Source organism: Tamandua tetradactyla, chromosome 1 (genome assembly GCF_023851605.1).
Source record: "Tamandua tetradactyla isolate mTamTet1 chromosome 1, mTamTet1.pri, whole genome shotgun sequence".
Taxonomy (NCBI): domain Eukaryota; kingdom Metazoa; phylum Chordata; class Mammalia; order Pilosa; family Myrmecophagidae; genus Tamandua; species Tamandua tetradactyla.
In genome coordinates, this window is record NC_135327.1 from 15,533,064 (window position 1) to 15,550,362 (window position 17,299).

General features: G+C 48.2%; 1 protein-coding gene across 1 annotated transcript in view; it reads left to right on the forward strand.

The window, feature by feature from the left end:
- The window catches only part of MTCL2 (microtubule crosslinking factor 2), a 91,846-nt gene extending 75,724 nt beyond the window's left edge, over window positions 1–16,122 (forward strand). Inside the window, exons 12-15 of the mRNA XM_077169458.1 lie at window positions 403–474; window positions 4,356–4,426; window positions 5,761–7,093; window positions 10,005–16,122. Of these exons, the coding sequence (XP_077025573.1) occupies window positions 403–474; window positions 4,356–4,426; window positions 5,761–7,093; window positions 10,005–10,157 (1,629 nt within the window). The 3' untranslated portion in view covers window positions 10,158–16,122. The remainder of the gene's footprint in view (window positions 1–402; window positions 475–4,355; window positions 4,427–5,760; window positions 7,094–10,004) is intronic.
- Window positions 16,123–17,299: the final 1,177 nt, after the last annotated feature.

The window sequence follows — 17,299 nt, forward strand, 5'->3', positions numbered from 1 at the left end:
AAATATCAGGGATTCTCCAAATGGGGAAGTTGAATTTTGCTACCCTGACAGAGTATAGCTGCTGCTGAGCTGATACATATGTTCCAGGAATTGCTGCCTGAGTTTACATGGTAATATTAACTGTTTTAGGTTAGGTACAGTGACATCCATTGGGATGCCTGTAAGTAGTTGCTTTCATTATTTTCCAAATCTGCCCCCACTTTGTGTCTCCTGCTTACGCTTACACAGGAGTCTGTGCCTCAGGTTTTGCTTCTTGCAAAACATAAGATGAATAATGCAGGCAGCATCGCCTCACTGGGCAGAGAACTCCTAGTCCAGGACCTGGGTCCTGTGGGTGGCAGAGTGGAGGCCCTGTTCACCTATTCCCCCCACCACTGACCCACCCTCTCTGCCCTTGTCCAGTTGCAGAAGGCTGCTGACCCCTGGGCCCTAAAGCATTCGGACCTGGAGAAACAGGACAACAGCTGGAAAGAGGTAAGTGGGGTGGCTCCTGGCTACGCTGGAAAGTCCCTGCTTGTGGGGGACACGACCTGTGACCCTGCCCTGCAGTCACACCCCCACACCTTGGGCTCTTCCGTCCTGGGGTATCTGCCTCCTGGTTCCTGCCCATGGTTTTGGACCTGTGAAGGGGCCTCTGCCAGTGCCATGGGTGTGGTTGTGTGTTCTTGGCCCATTCCCTTGCTGTCTCTTGGTTTCAGTTTGTGCCCCTGTGAAAAGCAGGGCCTGTAAATAGTTACGGGATCTTTGTAAGCCACTTGCCATTTCTGGGTGCCTGCTTTCTTCTTGGTAAGGCAAGAATCAGCTTCTCTGCTTTAGCCAAGCCCTGGCGTGGAGCTGAACGAGGTCACCCTGGAGAAGTTTTCACACAAGCCTCAGGCTCATTGTCAAGACAGCAACACCTGAACAACAAAGCTGTGTGTATGCAAACCCTCTGCATTATCCCATTTGTTCTAGTTTGCTAGCTTCTGGAATGCAATATACCAGAAACAGAATGGCTTTTAAAAATGGGAATTTAATGAGTTGCTAGTTTATAGTTCTAAGGCAGAGAAAATGTCCCAATCACAACAAGTCCATAGAAATGCCCAATCAAAGGCATCCAGGGAAAGATGCCATGGCTCAACAAGGCTGATGAAGTTCAGGGTTTCTCTCTCAAGTGGAAGGGTATGTGGTGAACACAGTCACAGTATCTCTCTCAGCTGGAAGGGCACATGGTGAATACGGCATCATCTGCTAGCTTCTTCTCCTGGCTTTCTGTTTCATGACGCTCCCCGGGAGGCATTTTCCTTCTTCATCTCCAAAGGTCTTTGGCTCATTGACTCTCTGCTTCGTAGTGCTGCAAAATTCTCTGCTCTCTCCAAATCTCCTTTCTCCAAAATGTTTCCTCTTATATAGAACTCCAGAAACTTATCAAGACCCAAATGGGTGGAGACATGTCGTCATCTAATCCAGCTTCACTACCACTCTTGGTTTAACATATCATCCAGGGAGATGATCTGATTACAGTTTCAAACATATAGTATTTAATAGGGATTATTCTACCTTTATGAAATGGATTTGGATTAAAACATGGCTTTTCTAGGGGACATACATCCTTTCAAACCAGCACATTCCACCCTGTGGACCCTAAAAAAGACATGTTTTCCCCACATACAAAATACATTAATTTCATAACAATATCAGAAAACCTTAAACCATTTCAGTAACATTTCAAATACAAGATTAAAATCAGTACAAAGTCTCATCAAAGTTAGTTAAAGGTATGGACAGTCCTAAGGTAAAATTTTCTCCATTTGCTCTGGACCTTTGAAAACTCATAACAAGTTATTTGCTGCCAACATACAAAGGAGGGACATTCATAGGATACATATACACATTTCCATAGAGAGGAAGGAACACAGGGGTCACCGGACCCGGGCAGTTTTGAAAAGCTTCAGGGCAAAGTTCATTAGATTTCAAAGTCTGAGAGTCATTTATCCTCGGGGCTTCTGAGAGCGGCAGTCCCACACTTTCCAAAGGCCACCGCAGAGGCCTGCCTCTCTGAACACAACCTTGGGGGACACTGGGGAGACCACCTTTTTCTCAGCTCCACCCTTTCCAAGCATTGGGGCTGCACCCGGGCTCTCCGCCATCTCCGGGGCACACACTCAACCCCTCCATGTGATGGCAGCCAGGCTCTCCCCAAACCCCAAGGAATGTGCTTCACCTTCTCCAAGGCCTGAGGCAGCATGACCCTTCCACTGCAAGGAGGTGGAAGGCCCATCCTCTGCCTTCGGGGCAAATTCACCCTCTTCACGGGCTTGGGTGGGTCTGCTCTCCTGGCTCGAGGCTTCTTGACTTCAGACCTCAGCCTCCATGGTTTTACCTCTGAAGTTATTTTTCCTCCAATGTGTCCCTTCTCTGAACCCCCCAGTCCAGACTGGCAACAGCTCTGTTTATACAGGTCCCACAGCACTCTCGCTGGCTTTCTATGGAGTAGCCTTGGATCATACCCACCAGACATAAGGAGTTTCCACACATCCTTCCTGAATAACTCCATGTGCGATCCTGGCCTTCTCTGAAATGGCTGACTGGTTCCACATTTGGCCAGAGCCTAACGTGGAGCGCTATTCTTTGGGGTCTCCCTTACTGGAATCCCAGAATTTTCCAGAACACCAATTTCTGGTATCCTCGGTTCTTTCAGAAGCCCCAAGGATAAATGACTCTCGGACTTTGAAATCTAATGGACTTTGCCCTGAAGCTTTTCAAAACTGCTTGGGTCCGGTGACCCCTGTGTTCCTTCCTCCCTATGGAAATGTGTATGTGTATCCTATGAATGTTCCTCCTTTGTATGTTGGCAGCAAATAACTTATGAGTTTTCAAAGGTCCAGAGCAAATGGAGAAAATTTTGTCCCCTAGAAAAGCCATGTTTTACTCTAAATCCATTTCATAAAGGTAGAATAATCCCTATTCAATCCTGTATGTTTGAAGCTGTAATCAGATCATACCCAAGAGTTCATTTCTCAGCTTATCTCTCTCCTGTCACATTTCACTATAAGCTATGAGGAGAAACCAGGCTGCACTTTCCACGTTTAATTTGGAGATCTCTTCTGCTAAATATCCAAGTTCAGGGCTTTTAAAATCTGTCTTCCAGCCAAAGCTACTAGTCAATTTTGCCAGGTTATCTGCCATTTTAAAACAAGGCTTGCTTTCCTTCCAGTTTACAATAACGTGTGCCTTATCTCTGTCTAAAACCTGGTCAGAGGAGATGAGTCCACATTTCTACTAACAGTCTCTTCAAAGCATTCTAGGCCTTCTCTATCAGACTTCTCACAACTCTTCCAGAATCTTCCCCTTATCCATTTAAAAAGCCATTCCAACATGTTTGATATTTGCAAACTGCAGCAGTAGCACCCCACTCTCTGATACCAAAATCTATTCTAGTTTGCTAGCTGCTGGAATGCAATATACCAGAACATTATGGTTTTTAAAAAGGGGAATTTAATTAGTTGCTAGTTTACAGTTCTAAGGCCAAGAAAATGCCCCAATTAAAGCAAGTCTATAGAAATGTCCAATCTAAGACATCCAGGGGTCAGTTCCTTGGTTCAAGAAGGCCAGTGACATTCAGGGTTTCTCTCTCAAGCAGAAAGGCACATGGCGAACACGGTCAGGGTTTCTCTCTTGGCTGGAAGGGCACACAGCAAACATGGCATCATCTGCTAGCTTCCTCTCCTGGCTTCCTATTTCATGAAGCTCCCTGGGAGACATTTTCCTTCTTCATCTTCAAAGGTCGCTGGCTGGTAGACTCTGCTTTTGTCGCTATGTTATTCTCTTCTCTCTCAGAATCTCCTCTCATTCTCCCAAATGTTTCCTCTTTTATAGGATTCCAGTAAACTAATCAAGACCCACCCAAATGGGTAGAGACATATCTCCACTCAATCCAGCTTAGCAATCACTCTTGATTGGGTCACATTTCCAGAGAGATGATCTAATTAAAGTTTCAAACATGCAATACTGAATAGGGTTTAGAAGAAACGACTGCCTTTACAAAATGGGATTAGGATTAAAACATGGCTTTTCTAGGATACATACATCATTTCAAACCAGCACAGGGGTCTTGCTCAGAGCTCCAAACGGCCAAGCTTAGATCACATGCCTATTACCTCTGCCAAGGTAGGAAAAAGCAAATAATGGGAGGGGAGAGGCAGGGAGATGTGCTGCAGCTGGAAACTGGAGGTGGGCTCTGGATTGTTGCTGACACCACTGCTGCTCTGTGCTTTGGAGCCCATGGCATGTCAGCTCCCACCCTGCATCCTGTCACCTTCCCTTATGGCCCTGGTGGCTGAGCTTGACCCTTTCCTGTTTCTCTTCCCTTACAGACACGCAGCGAGAAGGTCCATGACAAGGAAGCTGTTTCCGAAGCTGAAATCGGGGGCACTGGCTTAAAGAGGTGCTGTCATCCTCTCCTATCCGTCGACTCTGCTCAGTGGGCTCCACCTGAGCCCTTTCACCTCTCATTCCCCCATCCCCCTTTGTGCCCACCGCTGCCCATCAGCAGTGTTGGAAGAGCAATGTCATATGGTTCCAGTGGGACCCAAGCCACCCAGGAGCTGGGAATCTCAGGGCAGTTGAATGTCAGCCTGCCAGCTTTTGTTTGTTTAATTCTAGGCATGGGCAGCTGGGGTCATGGCACATCTTAGCTGGACAGAACTATTTAGTTCTCTATTCTGGCCTTCGAGGGTTCTTTCTACCCTTCTGTGGGGTTAGTAGAGTTGAGACGGGCTCAGTTCTTGACATGAGTGAGATGCACCCTTTGGGCATAGCCCAGGGCTGTAGCTCGGGGGTGGTGGGGAACTTCCCAAGTCTCAGTACCACGTCTCCACCATCAGAAAATGCCTGAAAGGAGGGAGCAAAAGAGAACCCCATGGGGGCCATGCAGAGCCGCCCAGAAGCAAGGCGAGCCCTGGGGTCTGGAGGATGGGCTCTGGCATCAAAGTGTCAGGTTTGAATTCCAGCTCTACCATTTTTAGCTCTGTGAGTAGCCCACTCTGTGGGCCAGTTATTCCCCTCAATATGTGCCCACCTCTGAAGTAGGGGTAATAGGCGCTGCCTCTTAGAGTTCCTGGGGGGACTGAGTAGTGTGACATGTGAGGGGCACCACATATGCCTGGCACTGCAGGCCAGGTGTGCAGGAATTTATGGTGTCTTAGTTTTGGTTCCTCTGGAAGCAAACCCTGAGACAAGGACTTGAGTGTAAATGGTTTATTTGGGAGAGGAGTCCAGGAAACACCTGGAAGTGAAAGGAGTGAGGAAGTGAGATGGGGGAAGGAGAGGCAGCCAGTAAAGGTGTGTCGCCGAGCAGGTTATACTGTGGGCAGCTGGAGTTCACCCTGGCGGGGACCCGGGGAAACAGTGGAGAACGTCCCACCCAGGGCACAAGGAACTTGGGGTATTTGTCCAGCAAGTCCCCACCCATTGTTTGTTGAGAGCCAGGGACATTCACACTGTGGTATTTCAAGTTTCCCTTGGTCAGGCCAAGTATACTCCTGCAGGCAGAGAAAAGCACCCTGGTAGAGGCCGGCAGGTGTGCGGTGTGCACTTTGGGGCGTGTGGGTGTGAGTGCAGAGAGGACATGGGCCTGGGCACCAGCAGCATCTTCACATGAGCAGGGCAGCCCAGGTCCCTGCCCTCGTGCAGTGCACTGCCCGGGGAGGTAGACCCGAGCACGTACTTGGTGTACTCTAGAACCCACTCACACCCCTTTTCCTTCTCTGCTCTCCCCAGAACCAAATCTGTTTCCTCGATGTCTGAGTTTGAGAGTTTGCTTGACTGCTCTCCCTACCTGGCCGGGGAAGCCACCCGGGGCAAGAAGCTGCCCAATAGCCCTGCCTTTGCCTTTGTGAATTCTGAGCCAGTGGACCCTGAGAAGGATGCCAAGGAAAAGCCTGGGCTCTCGCCTTGGGACTGCAGCCGCCTGGGCACCCTGACCTGCCAGGACCCCGCGGGGAGGCAGATGCAGCGCAGCTACACGGCCCCCGACAAGACGGGCATCCGCGTCTACTACAGTCCCCCGGTGGCCCGGCGCCTGGGCGTCCCCGTGGTCCACGACAAGGAGGGCAAGATCATCATCGAGCCCGGCTTCCTCTTCACCACGGCCAAGCCCAAAGAGTCGGCCGAGGCCGATGGGTTGGCTGAGAGCTCGTATGGGCGCTGGCTGTGCAACTTCTCCCGGCAGCGTCTGGACGGTGGCTCTGGGGGCAGCCCCTCGGCGGCCGGGCCTGGCTTCCCCGCCGCCCTGCATGACTTCGAGATGTCGGGCAACATGAGCGACGACATGAAGGAGATTACCAACTGTGTGCGCCAGGCCATGCGCTCGGGCTCGCTGGAGAAGAAGGTGAAGAGCACGTCCAGCCAGACGGTGGGCCTGGCCAGCGTGGGCACGCAGACCATCCGCACAGCCAGCGTGGGCCTGCAGACTGACCCTCCCCGCAGTAGCCTCCATGGCAAGAGCTGGTCGCCCCGCAGCTCCTCGCTGATGTCTGTACGCAGCAAGCAGATCTCCTCCTCCCTGGACAAGGTCCATTCCCGCATCGAGCGGCCCTGCTGCTCGCCCAAGTACGGCTCACCAAAGCTCCAGAGACGGTCGGTTTCTAAGCTGGAGGGTGCCAAGGACCGCAGCCTGTGGAACCTGCATCAGGGCAAGCAGAACGGCTCCGCCTGGGCCCGCTCCACCACCACACGGGATAGCCCAGTGTTGAGGAACATTAATGACGGGCTGTCCAGTCTCTTCAGCGTGGTGGAGCACTCTGGGAGCACGGAGTCTGTCTGGAAACTGGCTAAGCCCGAGCCTCCTAAGTACGGCATTGTGCAGGAGTTCTTCCGCAATGTGTGTGGCCGAGCACCAAGCCCCACCTCGGCAGCAGGTGATGAGAGCACCAAAAAGCCGGAGCCTCTCTCCCCAGCCAGCTACCATCCGCCAGAGGGCATGGCCAGGATCCTGAACAAAAAGGCAGCCAAGGCAGGCAGCATTGAGGAGGCCAGACCCCCAGGCCTCCCCCTGATGGGAAAGGATGGTAACCCCCGGGATGGAGATGGAGCCACAGTCCTTCCCAGTGAGGTGGGTGAATGGAGTCATGGCTTTGAAGGTCCAATCTCCTTTGGTTTGCAGTCTCGGGGAAAGTGGTTGTCTGTTTCAAAAAGTCCTTGTGCGGGTCTGGGATGGGGCTTGGAAAACCCCATTCCCGGAATGACATAGACCTGATGGACACATGGTGTGGAGACCAGGAGACTAGTGAGCTTGGCTTAACTCGCTGCTTTGCCACCCCACACCGCAGATTGCCAGCATGCCGTCCAGGCAAGTGGAATGCTCACTGCTCTCCTGCCACCCAGCGGTGTTCCTCGCCAGCTTGTGTGGCTTGTAGGACCCAATTGGGCATGCCTCTGTGGTCAGTAACATCACTTTCGCAGCCTGAAATCAACCACAGTGGGAGAATTTTCACCACGGAAATGAGCAAATACTGCCAATCAGGTCTCCTCCTGGTTTCCTTTCAAGACTTTCCATATACCACCCCGCTGTTTCCTGACCCCCATGGTTTCTGATGAGAAATCAGTTAATCTTATTGGAAATCCCTTGTAATGTGACAAGTTGCTTCTCTTTTACTGCTTTCAAACTCCTCTCTTTGTCTTTGGATTTTGACAGTTTCACTCTAATGTGTCTTGGTGTGGCTCTCTTAGAGTCTGTCCTCATCGTACTTCTTTGAGCTTCCTGCATGTGTGCATTTGTATCTTTCATCAGATTTGGAATGTTTTTAGCCATTATTTCTTCAAATACTTTTCCTGTCCCTTTTCTCTCTCTCTTGTCGTTCTGGGACCCCAGGGTTGCACGTGTTGTTACACTTGATGGTGACCCTCAGGCTCTGTTCATTTTTCTTCATTATTTTTTCTTTCTGCTCTTCACACTGGGTAATTTCTATTGTTCTGTCCTCAAATTGGCTGATTCTTTCTTCTGCCTGTTCAAATGTGCTATTGAATCTGTCTAGTGAGTTCTTCATTTCAATCAGTGTATTTTGTACCTTCAAAAAACCTTGTTTGGTTCTTTTTTATAATTTCTATCTCTTCATTTTGTTCAGGTAACATTTCCTAATTTCCTTTAGATATTGGTATATGAATTTCTTTAGCTCACTGAACATATTTAAGATAGTTGATTTAAAATTCTTTGACTGGAAAAAAAAAAACAACAACCAAAAAACCTATAAGGACTATAGGTTTTTGGATGATACAATGGTGGCTCAGTGGCAGAATTCTCACCTGCCATGCCAGAGACCCGAGTTCGATTCTCGGTGCCTGCCCATGCCAAAAAAATGTCTTTGACTAATAGTTGTAGCGTATGAGCTTCCTCAGGGATGGTTTCTGGCAAATTCTTTTTTTTCCTGTGAATGGGCCATACTTACCTCTTTCTTTGTGTGTTTTGTAATTTTCTACTGAGAACTGGACATTCTGAATAATATCTTGTTATAACGCTGGAAATCTAGTTCTCCCATTCTTCTGGGATTGCTAGGATTTTTTATTGTTGAGTGGTAGGGCTGTCAATTCGTGACTTTGCCAAATTATTTTTGCTCCCAAATAGGGAATAGAAAGTGAAAAGTGGGGGGGAAGTTCCTTCCTTTTCAAGACACCTTTGCCACATTTGCTGAGGGGGCTTGGAACAATGGCTGCCTCGGAACTGGCCCTCCTTTAGCTGATCCAAAGTAATGATCAGTGATTAGGCTACACACCCTAGGAATGTGGAAGCCTGGGTCTTTATAGTCCCCCTGACACCTGCAGTCTGCTTCAGGAGCCTGGGCTGCAGTCCCCACTGCTGCCTGCCAGGTGGTTGGGGGATGTGGGGTAGTAGCCCGTACACAGAGGGTAAAATTTACCAACATTTGTCACAATTTACCAGCTTTTTTCTCCAGCTCTTCCCTTGATACTGCACAGTGTTCCATAGACTCCAGAGTTCTAAAATAGTTGAATCAGAGAGTTCCTGCCAGTTCAATAGTTGCTTTGATGGAGGGACTGATTTCTGGAGCTTCCTACTCTGTCATCTTCCCACAGTTCTACTACTTACACTTCTCATTTGAGCCTCACAACAACTTTGAGGAAGGTATCATGCCCTTCACATTAGAGAGGAGGAAATCAAGGTTCCAAGAGGTTAAGAAACCTGTCCAAGATCACCCAGCTAACAAGTGGAAGGTATGGGATTTGAACCAAGCACTTGCATCTAGAGTAGCACTTTTAACCACTATGCTTATATCCCTGTGCATCAGTAATAATAAAAAATTAGAAACTACCTAAAGGGACATCAAAAGTGAATTGGATTGGGTGGGCCATGGTGGTTCACTGGCAGAGTTCTCACCTGCCATGCCAGAGACCTGGGTTTGATTCCTGGTGCCTGCCCATGTAAAAAAAAAAAAAATGAGTGAATTGGATAGGGGCAGGCCACGGTGGCTCGGTGGCAATGTTCTCTCCTGCCACGCCAAAGACCCGGTTTTGATTCCCGGTGCTTGCTCATGCAAAAAAATATATGTTTTTTAAAAAAGCGGGTCACAGTGGCTCAGTGGCAGAATTCTTGCCTGCCCATGCAAAAAAAAAGTGAATTGAATAAAATAGATTAAGGCATTTCTATTCTGTAGAATAGTATATAGCCATTAAAAAGGAGTTACAGCCATACATAGCTTAAGGAAAGTATTCATGTTTTGCAATTGAAAAATAGTCTGTAGGGGATGAGGTCATTTTGATAAATGTATGTGCATAGGTAGAGAATTTATCATTAATGTGTTAGGACCACAGATGACATACACTTCTTCTTCGTATATTCCAGAAATTATTACAGTGAACATTCATTACTGCTATAATGAGAGAAAAACAATGAAAAGAAAAATTGGTCCAGAGTGTGGCTACAGCCCTGGGGGGCTGGTCCCTGGGCACAGCTGAGTCCAAGTGGGTGCCGCTGGTCCTTCCTTACTTCCTCTCTCCCTCCCTCTTCCTAGGATGCTGTCTGTGACTGTAGTGCCCAGTCTCTCACCTCCTGTTTCGCCCGATCCTCCCGCTCTGCCCTCCGCCACTCTCCTTCCAAGTGCAGGCTGCACCCTTCAGAGTCCAGTTGGGGTGGAGAGGAGCGGGCAGCTCCCTCCAGTGAATGATGGAGCCACTGGACTTCCTGCCTCAATTAGCCCGGTGCCTGGAGAGCAGAAGGGAACCAGCAGAGACGAGGTGAGGGGCCCGCATCCTCAGCATCACCTCACCTTGGAGGGACAGCAGCTACACCACTGCCAGGGAACAACTTTCACATCAAGGTAAAGCTGAGTCTCCTGCTGACCGCTGAGTGGTGATGTCCCACTTCCTTGAGGAAGCAATGAGTGAGAGAAAGACCAAAACTGGGCTTCAGAAGCATCTACAGAGAGATCCATTAGGAGCCGCTTCCTGGGTCCTTAGGTGAACCTGGCAGGTCTTGCCTGGTTCTATTCATACCTCCTTCTTGGAAGATCTGAGGAAGGGATACACTTCTGGCCACACCCCTCAGGGAATGGGCCCACGAGATGCTCCATGCCAACCATACGCTCCTTTACCGGGAGGAGGAGGAGGCACCAAGAAGAAGAACAGGCTTTGCTCTAAAGCTCACCTTGGGGTTCCTGGAGTTGCTGGGCTGGGCGCCGCCCCCATCCTTGCCTTCCATCCACATACACATACCCCTTCCCCCAGCCCCACTGCTCTGGATTGCTGTGCCTCCAGGGAATATGATAGGGCAGTAGCCAGGGCCAAGTACCTGCTTGGAATCCTGGGGCCCTGGATCTCCCTGCCCACAGCCTGGATGCAGCAAGGACCAGGGGACGAGGTAGGAAGGTGTGGGCTCAGGGTCGGGATCCACTGGAACTGCCACCCTTTGCCTAGGTGTCTTGTGGCAGGGCCCACCCTTCACAGGAGACTCCTTGAGGACAGAAATAGGTAGACTCAGTCTCAAGACCTGGTGCACAGATAAATGCCTAAATGCCCACTGCCTCGGTCCCTGGGCCTCTTTCCCCAGCACCCCAGAGGCATGCCACGTCTCCACCAAGTTTACATCCTGCTGCTGGTGGAGGGCAAAGATATTCTCATTAAGAGACTCCCGATTGGCCAGGAGAGGCTAAGGAGAACCCCAAGAGGCCAGCACCTCAGGACGTGGCAGTAGACTGGGGCCTGGAAACACATTTCTCACCTAGGTTGTTTATTTGAATTTTTCTTACTATAAATATTTAAGGTGGTTTACTTTATTTTAATAATTTAATTTACCCCAAGGCCCCTAAGGTAATTTATTGGAGGTTGAATCATGTGTTCTTGCCATTGGGACAATGTGGGGCTTTTAACACAATGAACAGGCATGGGGTTCCCCGTGCAGACAAAGGCAGCTCAGCAGCCACGCTTTGGTCTCCTGGCTCAGGTTTGGAGGGCTCCTGTGCAGAACTGGAACCCTGCAGTCCGCACCCCAGCACCACTGGCCATTCCCCCTGAGAGCCCTGCTTTCACTGAAGCGTCTGGTACCGGCCCGGCCCCCAGCCGTCAGTCTGCAAGTGCTCGCTGACAGGGCTGGGGCTGGATGGGTATAACCAATCCCCAAACGTTCTCCTCTTCCTTTTTATTTTCCTTCCTCCCTCCGACACCTTTTTTAAGAGTCAAACATGGAATATTAAGGTTCTGTCAAGAGCAAGGAGATCCCTCCAAGGTCCGTGAGTGAGAACTCACAGGAAAACAGGACTGAACTTTGAGAATGTTGTTTATTGCAGCTTTGCACATGGATCTGAGCGTATCTTCCAGCCTGCCCCACTACTCACCAGACTGCCGGCCTTTTCACCAGCCTCCCTCCTTAGCCTTATGGGCTCTCACAGCTCTCCTCCCAGCTCACCCTCTACTGCCTGCCTTTCCCTATGTGCCACGTGAGCTGCCTGAACCACTGGATGGATCGCTTGTTGCGATATGATGAAGAGGGATTTACATGGCCTCCCCTTGGTGCCCATGAACCCATTTTGGTTGCACACATGCCTCCCCGCCCCCCACTCCCACACAGACACACAACACTCCTACAGCTGGCTGGAACCCACAGGACAGAACGGTTTGCCTGGAATTCTCCATCAGGAAGAAGAAGAGCCAGCAGCTTTGCTAGTGTGTCCCCAGGACTCAGGAGACACCTCTGCCATCTCCCATTCCTGCCCTTTCAGGGGCACACGGACCAGCTACCCTAAGCCCTTCTTCTCTGTACCTGATTGGCAGAACATCAAGGTCATGTCAGTCTTACTAGTTGTTCCCCCATGCTGTAGTGGCCAGTGTGGGTAGAGCAGGCAGACCGGTGGAGCCATGGACCAGTTCCCAGTGGATGCCACTGTCCCTACCCAGTAAGATCAGAGGGACCCCTCCAAAGTTATCGCCAAGGGGATTCACACCAGGCTCTAAGCCACCATAGGCCTTGAGCCACCTCCCCCAGCTGCAAAGGGCTAGGGAGGCTGCATTTCCAGCCTCGGGGAGAACTCCCATGGGTCTGGAACCTCACAGCCTACGGACCACTCGGCCTTACCATCGTCCTCGTCCAGTATTGTCTGTGCCAACTTCGTTGTCTCAGCACGTGGCCTCCTGGCCCTCAGCTGGTGTCAGAGGCTCTAGATCTTGGTTTTCAGTGAAGCCTCAGTTTCTAGTTCCTGCATGCCACTGTGCAAGGTCACTCGTCACTGTTCTTAGAGAAGCCTCTGGACATGGGGCTTTAATGGGGTTGAAATGTTACATGTAAATATTGGTTTGGTTTGATTTTTAGTATTTTAATTGGTAACTGGTTGTGTTGTTTTTGGGGTGGGGGGGTTGGTTTATAAAAACTCTCTACTCTTTTGGAATGTAATTTCTAAGTTTGTTTGTTTCTTCAGATGCCTTTAATCTTGGCAACATTCCCAAAGCAGAAACTGCCTGACCTAATGTGGGGATTCCTCTGGAGGTTTGGGGTCACAGGAAGGAGTACTGCCCTTCTTTTCTTTTCTCCCCTTTCCTACTATGCCTTCTCCTTTCTTACTCCTAGCACCCACCTCTTCCTCCCTTATCCCTTTTCCTCCTTGTCCCCACCCTGAGCTCTACTCCCTACAACCAAAGTCCCAAAGAACCCTGGAGTCCTAATCCCCTACCATCTCCTTGGCTTGGGTCCATGGGGTTGGCACCGGTTGGTTGGGGGGAAATGGGGACTGATTGGTAGAGTGGATCCTAAACTGAGTGACCTCGTGTTTCTTATGTCTGACTTCTTCCTAGAGCCAAATAAAACCTTTCCGGGCACAGTCATGTCTGAATTTGAAATGAAAATTGAATTACTTTGGGGCATCAGTTTTCCTGAGGCCCTGCACGCACAAGGCATCAGGATCCAATTCCTTGTTCCCCTGCCAGCCCTTTTCCCGACTTCTTTCCCTACCCAAGGGTGACCCAATTTAAAAAGACCTCCGAAACGTCTTGCTTCCTATAAACTCCTGAGTGTTTGGCTTTTGTTGTCAAGGCCATGGGCCCACAGACTTGATCCTGACCACTGACATGACTCTGTCTTGCCCACTCCCAGACATGTTTCCTGTTTCATTATCCAACTTGTTCTCCTCTTGCCCACTCAACTTCAAGCTCTTCCTCCACCTTCTCTCCCCTCCCGCCTCTTCCAGCCTCACCAGTCCCCCAGGCTCCCTCTACCTCTTTGTTAATAATGATTCCCTCCACATCCCACCTTGAGCACTTTACTATTTAGAAATTGTTTCCTGATCCCACATCTCCTTCAAACCTTGCAGGGACAACTCTGGGAGGCAGCTTTGGAAGGACAGGGGTCAGTGCTGTCATTTTGTAAATGGGGAAATTGAAGTGCAGGTGTCATCCTAGAGTATCCCACTGGGAAGTCATTGAGTTTAGACTAGAATCTGGGTTCCCTGGGTCCCCCAGCCCAGCTATGTCCTGCTTGCTGTGCTAACCCATTTCATTGCCCATGCCTCCCCACTGGGGGCTATGTGTAGATATAGAACATCAAGAATATGCCACTACCTTACCCAGCCATGAAACAAGTCTACCCTGAATCCCTGGGCTTGCATGTCTCAGAGGGCAGCCTGGGGACGAATACTCTGAGAGCTTGTTCAACATGAAGATTCTTGGGTCCTGCTTCAACTTTCTGGGCCAGTAATCTGCATCTTTGCCAAACTCCCAGGGAGATCCTTGAGGACCACTGGCCACATGGCTTGCCTTCATTGCCCTGACACTTAGGCCATCTTTCTTTATATACAAAACTTAAAAAGAGCACTGCAGGGAGCTTGAAGAGCTGGTCCTCAACCCAGCTCTGATTTCATCTTATTATTCAGAGGATGTCCAAAAATCATCAGAGGCAATCTATGATCTTAGTCATATACATACAGGAGATGACAGAAACAGAAAGTCAAAAAGCAAAAAGAATTATCATTCCCCAATGTTATGCCTTTGTTCTAGTTTGTTAGCTGCCAGAATGCAACACACCAGAGATGGATTGGCTTTTAATAAAAGAGGATTTATTTCATTAAAAATGTATAGTTCTTCAGAGAAAGGGCAGTTAACTTTCAACTGAGGTTCCTTCTTACGTGGGAAGGCACAGGGCGATCTCTGCTGGCCTTCTCTCCAGGCCTCTGGGTTTCAACAACTTTCCCCGGGGTGATTCCTTTCTGCATCTCCAAAGGCCTGGGCTGAGCTGTGAGTGCTGAGATGAGACAGGCTGAGCTGCTTGGGCTGTGCTACATTGCGCTCTCTCTTTTAAGCACCAGCCAATTAAGCACCAGCCAATTAAGTCAAACATCATTCATTGCTACAGGCATGCCTCCTAGCCAACTGCCGATGTAATCAATGACAGATGAGGTTCACATGCCGTTGGCTTATGCCCACAGCAATAAAACTAGGCACCTTCACTTAGCCAAGTTGACACCTGAATCTAACTACCACAGCCTTCAATCATGCAATTAAATCACACCCTTGAATTTCCTGGAAACCATGGTAAAATGAGAAGCTCATTACGTTACATAACTCTCATCATCCAGTCATGTGAGGCAAGCACGTTTTCCCCAGGAGACGAACTTTCTACTAATAATTGCTCTATCATGTGTCCTTTCTTCAAAGGCCACTGATCCAATTGGGGTGTGTGTGTGTGTGTTTTGTTAAGTATAAATATATTTTAATGCAATTAATATTTGGAAGCAATTTCTAAAAATTACTGAGGTGAAATTCACAAAATAACATTAATCATTTTAAAGTGTAATTTTAGTCACTATTAGTACATTCAAAGTATTTTACAGCCATCACTTTCAGCTCATTCCAGAACACATTGATCACCCCATGGAAGCCCTGTATCCGGTAAGCAGTTACTCCTGATTTATCCCTCTCCATAGCCCCTGGCAACCAATAATCTTCTTTATGCCTCTATGGATTTAATTATTCTGTAAAGTTCATATAAATGGAGCCATAGTATATATGACCTTACACCTGGCTCTGTCGATCAGTAAGCTTCATTTTTTGACATACATCTATGTTGTAGCATGTATCACTACTTTTTTTTAATATAGCTGAATCCACTGTGATGATATACCAAATTTTGTTTATCCACTGCTGGAGATTTCAGCAGTTTGCACCTTTATCTATTGGGGACTCTACAAATTTTCATGTAAAAGTGTTTAAATACCAGTTTTCAATTCTTTCAATACATATCTAGGAGTGGATTGCTAGGTTATATGGTAATTCTATGTTTAACTTTTTGAGGAACTGATAAAATTTTTCCATAACAGTTACACTATTTTATATCCCCCCCCGCCTCCATCAAGGTAAAAGAGCACTAATTTCTCCACATCCTCACCAAAACTAGTTTTCCTTTTTTAAAATCACTCTAATTATTACAGCCATTCTAGTATGTGAGGGGATATCTCCCTGTGATTTGAAGTTGCATTTCTTTAATGAAAAATGATGTTGACATCTTTTCATGTGCACAGTGAAAATTTTTAAATGTATTTTAGGAGAAATATCTATTCAAGATTTTTGACCAATATTTAATTGGGATGTTTGCCTTTTTGTTGTTGAGTTGAAAGTGTTCTTTGTATATTTTGGCTACTAGAATCATATATATATGTGTGTATATATACATATGTATGTGTATATATATATATATATATATACACACACATATTATTATCAAATATTTTCTCTTTAAAATATTTTTATTGACAAATATTCACATACGTACAGTCCAACCACATTATACCATCAATGGCTCACATCATCACATAGTTGTGTATTCTTCACTCTGATCATTTCTAGAACATTTGCATCACTCCAGAAAAAGAAAAAGAAAAAAAAAAGAACTCATACATGCCATATCCCTTACCCCTCCCTCTCATTGACCCACATTATTTCAATCTACCCACCAATTGGTGTTTTGACAGATGAACCTTAGATGCTAGAATGTTCTCCAGGTTACTATTTAAAAAAATAAACTGCCACCAACCTGAATGACCTTGGCCAGATCATGTGGCAATTCTGTGCCTCAGTTTCCCAGCTATGAAGTGGGGACAATACCCTTCCTACCTCATGTGGCTGTGGCAAGGACCAAATACACTACTGTACCTGCAAGTCTACTTGGAAAAGCATAAGGTTCTACGCAAATCTAAAATGATCTGACCACATGCCTTGTCTGTAGTGCAGCCCCTCTGTGCCCTGACCCGACACCACTCTCTTTGTATCTTAGTGACTATAAAAGGAGCCATAAAATAATCTGGACTAACACACTCATTTTTTGGTTGAGGAAATCAGGCCCAGAAAAGGGAGTGGCTTACTCAAGGTCACACAGAAAAAAACAGAGGCAGAACCAGGGCATGAACCCAGGTTTCTTGGCTCCCGGCAGGTTCTGTATTCCCAGCGGTGAATGCAACACCACCCTGCCCTTCTGTGATCCTGGGTAAGCCTCTTCCTCTCTCTGGGTTCGGTCTGCTCTCCCCCTCCTCCTGCCTCCTCTTCTCTCCTGGAGACTGAGTGGCCCCGGCGCATGTCAAGATTGTCCTTTTCTGGGCCCCCTTGTTTACCTGTAGCACCCATTGTGTAGTCCCCCAAGCATAGCCTCCCCAGCACCGTTCCCCTCTCCCGGGTTTCCCTATAACCTCCGCAACCCTCACCTCCACCCCCAGGCCCTCACATTCCTATTCCAAGAAAGGCACATCCCACCAGCTCTAACGTTTGCTCTCAGAAGACATGTTAGTGTTTCCTGGGTTCTGCATTTATTTATTTTGTGTTTTCTCACACCCGTAAG